Source organism: Uloborus diversus, chromosome 3, assembly GCF_026930045.1.
Source record: "Uloborus diversus isolate 005 chromosome 3, Udiv.v.3.1, whole genome shotgun sequence".
NCBI lineage: Eukaryota > Metazoa > Arthropoda > Arachnida > Araneae > Uloboridae > Uloborus > Uloborus diversus.
The window spans coordinates 185,994,283-186,007,948 of NC_072733.1; the positions used below are offsets into that span (position 1 = coordinate 185,994,283).

At 30.7% G+C, this 13,666-nt stretch overlaps 1 protein-coding gene across 3 annotated transcripts in view; it reads right to left on the bottom strand.

The window, feature by feature from the left end:
• The window catches only part of LOC129218547 (DNA damage-regulated autophagy modulator protein 1-like), a gene marked incomplete at its 3' end in the record, with an annotated part of 71,926 nt that overhangs the window by 18,928 nt on the left and 39,332 nt on the right, over positions 1–13,666 (bottom strand). The window contains 1 exon segment of one of the 3 annotated variants that reach the window (XM_054852849.1): positions 7,198–7,454. Coding sequence (XP_054708824.1) covers positions 7,198–7,237 — 40 coding nt within the window. 3 annotated transcript variants of the gene reach the window in all.

The following is a 13,666-nucleotide window of genomic DNA, read 5'->3' on the forward strand; positions in this document are numbered from 1 at the left end:
AGTCTTCAGAAATCTACTTCTAAGAAAATTATTTCACCCAAATCTGAAATGTAGTTAGTACACAGTATCAAAACCTCTTCTTTTTGTTTGTTCCCCTTATTTTCCTATTCAAAGTGAACAATGCGAACTATCGACCCCCACAAATAAGAAGAAACAGCTCCTTTGAGAGTGTACTAGTCTCAAAAATCGGAGGTGAAAACTTTTGGCTTATAGATAAAATTAAAATGGCCTGAATTTTTTTTAAAAAAAGCAAAAAGTGCTGTGGACGTCTTTAAAAAATTCACTAAAACGGGAAAAACGCCAAAAAAAAAAAAGCAAAAAAATGAAATTACATCCATTTTTGGACCCTGATTATAGCGATAGCAAAAGCAATGTGTTGGAAAAACGAACACATTGCGAACGTTGCATAGCGGTAGCGGAGCAGAGGAAGAATCGTGTTTTATGACGTGGTCTAATGGCTGTGCGTTTTCAGTCATGTGACATTGTTTACAAAAATCGCCTTTTTTAATTGCTCTTCACGCTAAAGTGAATGATTGTTTTTAATTTTAATGTTGATTTTTGGCATCACCATCATCAAATCTATGAAATACCACCAACTTGATCATATTTTGTGACATAGTGCATGCTCCCTATTGGTTGAGTGGAAAGTTGAGTATATGCATTGTTTGTTATTTTTATGCATGGAAAACTAAATGACACAAACTAAGAATTTATTTTCAAATATTTCCTATATTTGCAGCCATATTTACTTTATAAATGAACTGAAATAGACCAATCAAAATGGATATAATTGATGCTCGGATTGCTGATAAATGCAAAAATTAGACTGTAGCTGATATTTTGAATCTACAAATTATAAAATTTTAATAACTACAATTATTTTAAATGAAAATTAAACACACACGCTCTTTCTCTCTCCAACACACACAAACATACCGACTTTAATTTGCAGTTTTAAGTTTTCACTTCTGTGGGCAGTCCCATGACTGCCTAATTTTTTTTTCTTAACATGTGTAAACATTTTAAGTTTGAAACATTAGGTCTCAAATCTAGTTCACATAGTTACTTTGAATGTTTCAAGCGGGTTAATAAAGATTGATCAATTAACTTTCAGGGTTCGAAATTACTGCTGGTCCACTGGTCCCAGGACAGTGAAACTTGCCTTGGACCACCAACCACTGGCTATTTTTGATCACACTTGGCTAGAAAAAATTTAAAAGCAATAAACGTAGCCAAACCGTTGGTTAAATTCTTTTCCACATTTTACTCAACATATATCATACTTTGAGGGGGGGGGGAGTATAATACCCTGAAACTTTGACTGCAAAAGATACCAGATTTAATTGTTTTATTGCCAAATAAAAAAATTTACATTTGAGACACCTAGTTCAAACTAGATGCAGTTCAGTAATTTTGCACATCCGAGTTAGTTTAGTGTTGTACTAAAAATAAAAAAACAGGTATATATAAACTAATTTAATAAACGTAATCATAAAGTGCAAATAATTTTAGGTTTAAAGATATTTAGTGTTAAATTTAAAGCGGACCAGTGATGTTGTTTGTGGACCAGTATATCTTCATTTTGACTCGTCCAAAGGGCCAGTAGGATTTTTTTTACTGATTTCAAACACTGACTTTTAAAAAGTTGGTAACAGACCAGACATCATAAAAAAACCTTGGGGTCATTCCATGTCAGTTCAACCACACCTCAACACCCACCGTCTGAGATTTCAATGAAACTTTGTTTACTTCTACTTTTCATAGTCCTAAGTAACCTCCTAAAGTATTTCTTCTCTATTAAAAATAGTTTTTTTGACCCTTCAAAGATTTGCGATTTTGCGTTAGTTGTCATTTACAGTTCTCTGAGAATGAACAACAGCTGTTTGCAAAAAAAATTATTTCTCACTAACTAAAGATAAAAAAAATTTGAAAATTTTTATATTATATATTAAGATATCAAGTATTTCAGAAAAAAATATGACAAAATTCTAAATTTATATTCAGCAATTAAAAAAAATTAACGAACTGAAAAATTAAAAATTGTTTCAATAAAAAAATGATAGTTAAGATTTTAAAATTTTGGCATAAGGGTCTAAATTAAAATAATTTATATATATTTTTTTAATGATCATTAACATGTGTGCTAACATATAAAATAAAAATCTTTAGGGGACTTTGAGGGATTCTGCCCTCCTGCCCTGCCCCCTGTTTTGATAAATGCAAAAAAGTTGATCGCAATATTACAAACTAAGTTAATAATTGCGTTAAAGAAAATTTAAATATTGAAATACATTGGCGTTTGAACTTAAATGTAAACATTTAAGTACTCACTTTTTTTTTAATTGAAAATAATTAAATTAAAAATAAACAATAGAAATAAGATATCACGGAATTCGAAATTTTCCTAAAACAGTTTATGCATACTAAAAATTATTGTTAACCTTAGGGCAACATAGAAATTAAAACTTTTCATCTAATTCTGATTTATAACTAGGCAATTTATACAAAATATTAAAAATCCTATAAATACAAGCTCAGAGCTTTTAACTTGTTTCATTAATCTAATGCAATATCAAACTGAAACTTGGATTTGTTTATCTCTGATCTAATGGAATAAATCAGAAAAGTTTTGGTTTAACATAGCAATTTATTGGGTATTAGTTTAAAATGGTTACCATTGGCCAAAATGTTTACAATTAAGGCTTTGCAACAATCTCATTTGACCATAAAAGTGTTTTGTTATCTTGAGTGTTTCTATGATCATAAAGGGATCCTAATAACCTGGCATTTGTACAAATGACAGGTATTTTTATTTTACACTTCATTAGTAATTTTTTTTAGATGTTGTTTTCTTTTTAATATATTTGCCTGTCACCTCCCTAACCTTATGGTTGCTTTACTAGCTCCCATAAAGGAACAGCTGGTATTAGATGACAGCTGATCAGCAAGCTGTATGGTTCACATTTAAAGTTAACTGCTTATATTATGACTGTGAGATTGTTAACAACTTTTTATTCAAAAGACCCTTTCTTTTTCTTGATTCCTCTTTCAACTGCTACATTAGTTTTATCAAGGGCAGTATGTTCTTTTAAGCCACTTTTTATTTTGTACAAATGATTTATAAACCTTATATATATATATTCCAGTTGAAATACAGTGAAACTTCAGTAACTGGACACACTGATAATCCAGGTAACTCAACATTTATTTTTCTTAGGGTTGGCACAATACTAACTTCAATAGCTGAAAACCTTTCTAACTACACACACACACACACATTTGCAAGAACCCCTATAAGTCAACATCCAATTGCTATTCTAGTTCAATTCATTCTTTCATATTGACCTTTTCTCAAAATTTTAGAAAAGCTCTTTTAGAGAATTCTATCTTTTATCCAGGGGAGTCAGCAACCACTCTGTTCTGTTAGTGCAATTGTGATAGGGTAGGATAAAAGGTACCCCATGGGAGACGTTTAGAGAAAGAAGGCACCATTACTTGTTTTCTAAACATGCCTGAGCAAGACTTGTTATCTTTAGCAGACCTGACTAACAAGAAGCTTTTATCTCTTTTCAACAAATATGTATTTATTCTTCACAAGATATTCAAATCTATTATTGATTTTATTATGTTTTTTTTTCAAAGAAAGAAAACAAAAAGAATAGAAAATTCATTTACTGGAATTAATTTTCATAATGTGAATGTTAAGCATTAATAAGATAAGTGATACAGACAAAAAAAATTTTAGGAATTAAAATTTTTGAACCCCAGTAAGTTGAGGAAAAATCGCAAGTTATGTCATTAAGCTGGGGAAAGGGAATCTCGACAAAAAAAAAGTCCATGCAAATAATAATGTTTTCCAGTTGTGATTAAAAAAATATCAAAATCCATTGAATACGAGAGGTGCATAAATACTAATTTATTTCTTCATTTGCTATGAGGGGAGGGGGAAAGGTAAATTTACTTTATTTAGAACATATTATTACTAAACAATCAGGCCATTGATTTTTAAGGGATGTTAAATGTAATTTCAAGAAGTTAAAAGGATGAATTTGTTGTATAGCAGTAAAACTATAATGGAAAAACAGTTCCACGATAGCAATTTTTCTCAAACGTAAGGGGGGGGGGGGGCGGATCCTGAAAGTACTAGAAACTGCATGATTATGAATTGGTGTTAAAAACTTTACTTTTGTTTTAAATTGTCTGGACTAAAATGCAGTAATCTGTATGCAGATATTGTTGTCTGCAACTTTTGAATTTCATGATATCTTATTTTCAGAATGTCTATATTTTAAACAATTTTTAACTATTTCAAATAAAAAAAAGCTTGAATATTAAATTAATATGTTTGAGTTCAATATTTAACACTTTATATTTAATTTTTTTAAATAATTGCTGGGAACTCTTGTTTCAAAGACATGGAAGAACTTTTCTCTATGATGCTTTCGTTGTTTCTAGGGGGGAGGGGACAGAATCCCTAAAAGACCCATAACTTTTTTCATAGGAAAAGTTAGGGCATATACTCATGATCATTTTTTCTTTAAATCTTGATTTTTAAAACTGACCCTGATTTTAAAAATTTAAAATTTTAACAATGGTTTTTTTGACCAAAAAAAAAAAAAAAAAACAAAATGTTTAACTTTCTGATTTTTTACAAATTTTTAGTATAAATTAAGATTATTATAATATTTTTTATAAAAATATTCAAAGTCTTAACATTTTTTATGAAAATTTTCAAAAAGGTAATATTATTAGTTGCTGAGAAACATTTTTTTCTTATTAACAACAGCTCAGTTAGTGTCTTTGAAAATGACAGAAAAAATGCAAAATCGAAAAATTTCACAAGTCTATAAAATCAAAATACATTGAGATTGAAACAAAAGAAACTAAGGGGTTGCTTTTAACCACAAAATAAGTATACCAAGTTTCATCAAAATCCGAGATGGTAGGTGTTAAAATCCCATTTTTGTGGTTGATTTGACATTTTAAACTATTTAAAATGAAATAAAAGTTTAAATATTTTTTTTTTACATTTGAGTTCCATATTCAACACACTGTATATTTGAATTTTTGTCATAATGATTGAGACAATTCTGTTTTTAAGAATATGGAAGAGATTGTATGATGTTTTATGCTTTTTTTTCCAGAATGTGGGGAAGAGGGGGGGGGGACAGAATCCCTTAAAGTTCCCTAATGTTTTTCATTGAATAAGCTAGAGTACATATTCATGATCATTTTTTAAAAATATTATGATTTTTAAAACTGACCTTCTTGGTGAAATTCAAATTTTTGCCAACACCTTTTTTTGAAAAAAAAAAAAAAATTCAAAATTTTCAATTTTCTAATTTTTTAAAAAAAAAGTTTGTGCAAACTAAGATTTTTAAGATATTTTTTATCAACATGTTCAAAGTCTATTTTGTGTAAAAATTTTCAAAAAGATTATAGCATTAGTTACCAAGAAATAATTTTTTTTCATAAACAACAACATCTCAGTTTGAGTGTCACGAAAATGAAAAAAAATGTAAAATTGTCAAATTTCAAAAGGCTATAAAATCAAAACCCATTGATACTGAAAGAAAAAAATAGGGGGTTGTTTGTAACCATAAAGGGGTGAAGTATACAAAGTTTGGTCAAATTCCGAGACGGTGGGTGTTAAAATCCCATTTTTGTGGTTGATTTGACGTGGAATGACCCCTTGTGCAAAAAGCTAAATGCCTTAAAAGTATCTTTTAAGCCAAGAGGATTACTCAAATTTGTTCTTTCTTCCTACTGAACCATGAAAGCAATATTTAAATATGGAGAAGCTATCTACTGGATAATTTTCAAATGATTTTACCCTTGGTAACAGACCTGACATTTCTTTAGGACAACATAAAATATTTAATAATCAATCAAAAAAATTTTAGTGAATTAAAACATATTTCATAGATGTATTCCAAATTATATTTTGAAACATACATAGGTTATTAAATGCGAGTTTATATTTCAGAAATAGATGAAATATTAAGATGGAAATTTCATTTTGTCATTTGGGACAGCCTGTTTTCTAGGATTGCTCCATGTTAAAAATTCATTTAAAAAAGCTTAAGAAATATTCCTATAATATTATATATCGTAACTCTTCACAGTATATATTCTTAGAAAAACACAGGACAACCCTATGAATTATTTAATTTCAAAACAAAAAATACTCTTTTGCCAGACATCAAAAATGCTTCAAATTTAAAATTCTCCCAAGTACAAAAATGTCTTTCACCTTAATTTCAAATGTTTCACACAACACATTAAGTATTTAGTGAAGATTATATATATATATATATATATATTATATATATATATATATATATATATATATATATATATATATCATCATATTTAAAAACAATCTTTTTTTTTTATTTTAGAAAGTGCTGCTTGACATTAAAGCAACAAACTGTGGAAATCTATTTAAAAAAAGAAATTCTATCTTTGAATAATGAACAAAACAAATTATTAACCTGAGTAATATTTGACGTCAAATGTTCTGTAAAAGTTAACATAACACTGAGTTTAATTTTTAACAAAAGAAGCATGGGTCCTTATAGTCTAGCTTATTCTAATGCGTAAATAGTCTGAATTCCATCCAATATGTAGGTGTTTTCAAAAAGTTGAGCCCCTGCGAGCTCCCATGTAAATTAAAATATACATGAATACAATTTGATATACATGAAATGAAATATCAGGAACTTTGAGTAGAGAGAGAAATACAGCAATTGACACTTGAATATTGCAATATCAATTAAGGGGGACAAAAATATGATAATTTGCTTTCAAATGTTAACATAATTAATGCAGGAAAAAAACCTGCTGTGAGCACAAAAAAGTCCCTCCCCCTCCCCAAAATAAGAAAAAAATACATTTAAAACTAATCTTGTATTTTCCTTACAAAGTTACAGTATTTTCTCATTTTTCAGAATAACAAGCATAATTTCAAATTAAAACTATTTTCTTCTTTAAAACAAATTGATTGCATAATTTAAGAAACTGGGATCTATTTTTCAAATTATTTTAACCACAACAATTATTAACACAAAACAATGCAAAATATTTTTGATCACAAAAATAAATAAAAAATGTTTGAAAAAACAATCTTGTCATATTCAACACCTATAGATAAAAACCTTCTGAAAGAATTATGTAATACACAAAGGTGATGCTTACCCAAGACGTGCGATTCCTCTTCAAATCTCAAATTTCGCATAATTTCAAAAAATATAATTACTCTAACTACAGCGAATAAACACTATTCTGCTGGTTAGATTTACGAGGCAGTGAAGATTCGTTTATAAGCTTTCAATAAAATCACCAAAAGCATTTCGCAAACCATTTACAAAAGCTATTTCACGCCTGCCACTTTGTTGGTGCAAAACCGGCTGCTTCTGTCAAAAATCAAACAAAACATGCACAGCAGCATTTCACATCCATACGCGAAGAACTAGCGCGAACGCACTTCAACTTTTTGCGGGACTTCGACATTGCCAGATGCAAGAAATAATATGCGCTTTAAATCAACTTTTTTCTGAGGCTAACTTAACATGATCTTAAAATAAATGTAACTGATTCGTATGATTTTGACATAATACCATTTGCATTCAACTGCACAATATCTTGAAGTGTTTTTTGACCATTCTGTTGTTTCTTTAAAGCAAAAAAAGGAAAACTACCCACTAAATAGTCTGTAGAGCACTTCACTATAACTGTGTAAACATGGGACTCTATTTACGTGACCAAAAGTTATTATTACGCAGACGAAATTCCGATTTTCTGGCGCTGTTAACATGTGTATATCGGCGGTTTCAAAACGTTTTCTATTTTAAAATGCGTCTTTTGGCAGCTTTTTATCAAACATGTAAATGAACGTTGAACAATTGATTTGAGCACGAACTATAAAATTTACTCTAAAAATATTTAATAAATAATTTATTCATTTTTGGTAAATAAAAAAAAAACTATTCAAAAAATGCTAAGAAATATTTATTTATTTATTTATTTACTAAATTTTAACTATGTAGGCGTCTATGGACTCATTATATGCTTGCATAGCTTTCGGGAAACGATTGTTGCATGGCAAAATAACAAAACGAAAGTGATGTAACCTCAAATAAATTGCTTAAAATTCATCAATAGTAAAAACGAAAATGTGATTTACTGACTATGATGTTTTTGATACAATGGCTATTAATTTAGAAAGCTCAAAGTCAAACGAATGTTACTTGATTGAACTTCCTCAATAAAAATAGCTCGTGAAATCACATTGAATAAAAATGCAATACTTTGTGCGGAAAAGTAAAAGGAAATATTACAACGTTTATTCGCACAAAATTGAAGAGCATACATGAGTTATGGGGTTGGGGTCCGACTCTTCCACCAACCTCATTACTACCATTTGAATTGAAATAAATGTTAGATAGCTAGAAAATATAAATATTATATAAAAATTGTAAATAAATGTTAAATAATAATCATAAATATAAATTATTATATTTTCAGTTACTATGCAATATTAAAGTCTCTTTTGCATATGAAGCACTACAAATTATTATAATAAATTCTTGATTGGTTTATGGTAAATTTTCGTAGTAGATAACTGTAAATAAAATAATAAGTTTCACACTTAAATTGACAAATGAAAATAGATCCGAAGTAAAATATTAATTTAAAAAACACCTTTAAAAGGCTTCAAAGGCTTTACATTTTGCTTTGAGTTTGAGTTTTTGAATTCCTTTCGTCTAACCTCATAAAATTTCAAATGCTCTTTATGAAATATAGTATTTTTACGCTTTTAGGTCTTTAAGTATCTCAATAAAGAGTTGAAACACACTTTGTTTTAATTGCATAAAATAAAAATCGGCTTGTGCAAGGAAACTTGCGTACTGTCCGTTCTCGAAAGCAAAGACTGCCACTCAGGACATATTTCATTTCAAAAAGGGGTGATAGGTTGAGGATATGCGCACTTTCCGCTCGCACTTGCTATGTCTGTCTTTTTCGACGCAAAATTGGAAGAACTGCTGAAATACGTTATTTTGCACCTTTTACTACCGGGTTTCCCTCCCTATTTTGATAAAATTAGATCAGACCTGACGCATGCGCAAATTGGCGCTAGGTCTCCCCTAAGGAAAACAAATAGTAGAAGAAATCACATCAGGGAAAATAAATGAATAAATAAACGAGAGAAAAACAATGTACGTATTTGTAAAATTAAAAACAAAAATAGTGGTGATATGCAAGGCTGCGCAGTCGAAACTAAAATAACCGACTCCGATTCCGGGATTTTCATAGCAAGGGCGCCCATATGCAAAATTGTAAGGTGTGTGTGGGGGAGGGGGGTCAAATATTTTCCCCATGGTTAAGCAGGATATTTTCCCCATGTAAACTGATTTCAGTGCAGATTAGAGTTATTAGAATTTGACGTTTTTAATAATTCATTCATTAACGCCTGTAGAAGAAATGTTTTTGCATTTTTGCAAAGAAAAATTACTAAAAGCAGGGAAGTTCTAAATTCTAGGGGGGGGGGGCTTGAGCCCCCTCTTGCCCCTCCCCATATGGGCGCCCTTGTTTCAGAGTCTTTGACTCCGACTCCTTTTTTCTAAAATCAGTCTGAGTCCGACTCCACAAGCACTGGTAGAGTGACGGATTCAATGGGAAAATGACCGACTCTGACTCTTGGAAATTTAAGTCTTAGACTCCCAACTGACTCCGCATCCCTGGTGATATGGACGAAATGCATAGACTGAAATCTTAAAACACTTCAAAACAGTTAACTGTATTGTAATTCTAACTTAAACAGTATTAAAATTTCCAAAATTTCGTTTTATAATTTTTTGCATTCCACAATAGAATAAATACTTTTGATTTAGAGGTTATGCGAAGGACCGAAACGCTTCGTTTGTAAAGACATTGAAAAGCAAACTTCAAAACTGTATTCTTTAGATCTTATCTAACAGAGGAGAAATAACACAAACGCTACTCACTGCTTTTATCAATATAACAAAGAAAATGTGACCGACATAGTATATGTTTCTAAATTTCATTGAAGAGCTGTGTTGCATGAAAACAGAAGCAAGGAAGTAAGAAAACAATGGTGATTTAATTTCTTTGTTATTGAAGATTCCTTATTTTGTTTGAAGCAGAAATTACACGATTTGTAAGTACGACCGTTATAGTTCATATCTGTCTGAAAAGTGAATATAATTGTGCTGTAATTTTACTTCATTACAAGAGAATTTAGAATGAGACAAATCAGAACTGAATTGAAAGCAGTTCATTTTGAACTTGATTCCAAAAAATTAAAAAAATAAAATCAGACCAATGTCTTTGACTTGCATCACATTTTCAACATAACATTTATTTTTAAACATTTCATTCCAATTGGGAAGATTAAATACATTTGAAAAAAGCAGTGGCACTGATGGCGGGGATATGATATAAGATTCGAATATAAGAGTTATTAAAATCAAAAAGTGAGTTTAAGTATGATACTTGGGGGAAGGCGTCTATACTACTAGATAAAAATATTTATTTCGATTTTGTATATTAGTCTATTTCATTTACTTAAAATGGTCAATAAAATCCCGAATGCACTGTTAGGTTTAGGTAATACATGTATTGGGGGTGGTGTGCAGCGTTCTACAGCTATCATTAAATCAAAGTTTATTTTTTCTTTGAGGTCGGCAATGAGGAAAACGACATTGTTATGAAGTTTGAGGAGTGCTATGAATTATGTGGAACGGTGTCAAAGATCCATTTTCCATGCTACTCAAAGGAGACTCCTGTATTCTTTTAATGGTGTCCTCTGCTTCTTTTTAGTAAAGCAAAATATAGTTGTTTTTTGTGTTAAAAAAATATTTTAAGAAGATTTACATATCGTTAACTGGGGAGATTTTTCGCAAACTTTGTTAAAAAAGAGTTACTATGCTTGAAGAATTTGGTAAAGCTGTCGCTAGAGCCGCCCAAAACATTTTATTGAGTCTTCTAAAATGTAATATTTGTTACACTATGATGTTAAGATACCCATCTATATCTAATCAGTTCAGATGCTTTTTTTTTTTTTTTGATAACTGCAAATGACTGAATTTGTGTGTGTTCGGAAAATCCCAGACAACTAAAAAAATGCCTTGACTTTTTTTTTTTTTTCAGAACAAGAAACATGTTATCGAAGGCATATTTCAGATGGCAGCCAAAAGGATCCTATCCCCTCCCAAAATAAATTTAAAACTACTCATTGTGAATAAGGATTTGATATTTTTAAACTTAAAATTGAAATTTTTTCATATTATTTGGCTTGGGGCCTTCCTAGAATAAACTTTTTTTCCCCAGCGCCAGGGCATCATAAACGCTTTACATCAACAGCCATGTTATACTGAAGTTGCCTATACAGTAATGTCTTGACTTACGCGAGGTATGCGTTCCAACACCCTTCGCGTAAGTTGAAATTTCACGCTGTGGGAAATGGTATGTATTTAATTTTTTTACAAACATATTCAAGTATTTTAGGCATTTGTAAACACATCACATAAATGACTGATATTTTACTATATTTCTGAAAAAGGTGAATTTTTCAGCAAAATACTGTTAGAATGGCAATATTAATGATTAATGGACGAGAGAGAGAGAGCAGAATTTTTTTTTTTTCGATCTTCAAAAACTTCAGAGGAAATAGTGCGCTAAGGAGCCGTTATATTTCATCAACTTTTATATTTAGAATGAAAAAAATTGCAGTAGTACCTCCTTTAAAGGACACCTTTGAATAAGGGACACCTCTATTTAAGGGACACTTTTTCTGGTCCCAGTCCCTTTGAATAGGAGCCTTTATACATTTGCCTCCCGTTAAGGGACACTCTATTTAAAGGACAGTCACCGAGAAAAAATTACAAAAAAAAAAAAAAAAAAACATATTAATGCCTTAGAAATATCGAATTTATATAGGTATTCAAGGTTCCCTTTTCGTCCAAAAACTAACTGGTAAAAGTTTATGTTGACATAGACAGGCAAATAAACAAATAAGTATTCTTAAATTTTTGCTGAAGCCTGCATTCACGCTTCTCCTATTCACCATTTTTTTTTTTTCAAATGGGCTAAAGCCCCAACAGATGGTGTGCCACCCATGACAAGCTTTGTATACAAAACTTGAAATATGATCACTGTTTTCCGCATTGTAAATTACATGACATCAAACAAATCCATGTAACACATTAGTTCAAAATTTTAAATGATGAAAATCAGTTACAAAACTTTGGTACTAAAAAATTTTTGCTACAATTTCACTAATTTTTTTCCAGTTTGAATAATTCTAAATTTTATTTAGTATGTGTATTAAGAAACATTTTCAATAATTACTCTTAAATGTTATTAATTTAAGTTTATTACGGAGTTATACTGAGTTAATATGCTGCATGCATTATTTCATATACCTCCGAACAAGGGACACCTCTATTTAAGGGACAAATTCTCCGGTCCCCTTTGTGTCCCTTATAGAGAAGTTCTATGAAAATACGAAATGGTTATTCATATACACAAACAAAGCTTGGACTTCCGCTGCCAGTGATGCAAAGGGATGAAAGTCCTGAAACCAACAATTAGTAGCCAATAATGTAACTGATACTTACACACCGCAATTTTCTTCCGAAAGTTTTCGTGTTGTCGGCGAAAAATTCGCGTTAGCTCTATAATTCTTTTCTCGTAGAAAACTCGCGTTGTAGCCATTCTGCTTAAGTCGAATTGCGATGTAGCGTGTGTCCACTGTAAACTCTGAGAAATGATTAGTCTGGCGACTAAATTTTTTTCCTGGCTTCTAAAAAGTTACATTTTTATCTGTCTCTGGTTGAAACTTCTTATTTTACAGCGTTCTATAATAAATAAAAGTAAACTAAGGGCTCAAGTTTTACTATTGAAGCATGTAATGGTAATAGTGAAATTGTTTTTTGTTTTCTTTTTTTTTAGACGTAAATTTATATGAAAGAGGGGAAGTGCAAAATCGACTAGTGATTTGTAAAAAAATATGGGTCGCTTTGTCCACCTATGACTAGTTTGTAGATTTATACTGCTGTGGAAACGTAAAGTGCAGTGTCTGCAGAGATGAGTTTTTGAGATTATTTTGAAGGGCGCTTTGGATCCCATACTAACCATCAAGTGAACGTAATGACACAGAGGGTTCAATTCGTAGATGAAGAACAAATAACAGGATAAAGATGCTATTATAAGTAAAGATTACAGCTATGATTTAACGATTAAGCAAGCTTTAATCGTTTAGCAAGAATCAGCTATATAGGTATTAGATAAGTAAGCTAGAATAATTAATTCGATTTCAAAACACAAGTTTTGATCAAAATAGCCGGGGGTGCCCCCCCCAGAGCAAGGGTGCACCCCTTAAATATCGCTAAGACCCCCCAAAGAGAAAAATGCCGCTCAAAACACCCCCCCTAATTTTAATGGCGCAGTCTGCGCCATGCATCCTCTCCCCCCTGGTGGGCACCCCTGAAATAGCACTTTTACGTAATTTTGAAGTCACAGAATTTATTCGGAACGTAATCGTTTTTTTTTTTTTTTTTTGAATCAAAATTTCTTTCTGAGAAAAAGGGGACGAATAATGAAGCACTCATTATTTACCCACAGTCTATCATTATATTTTAAC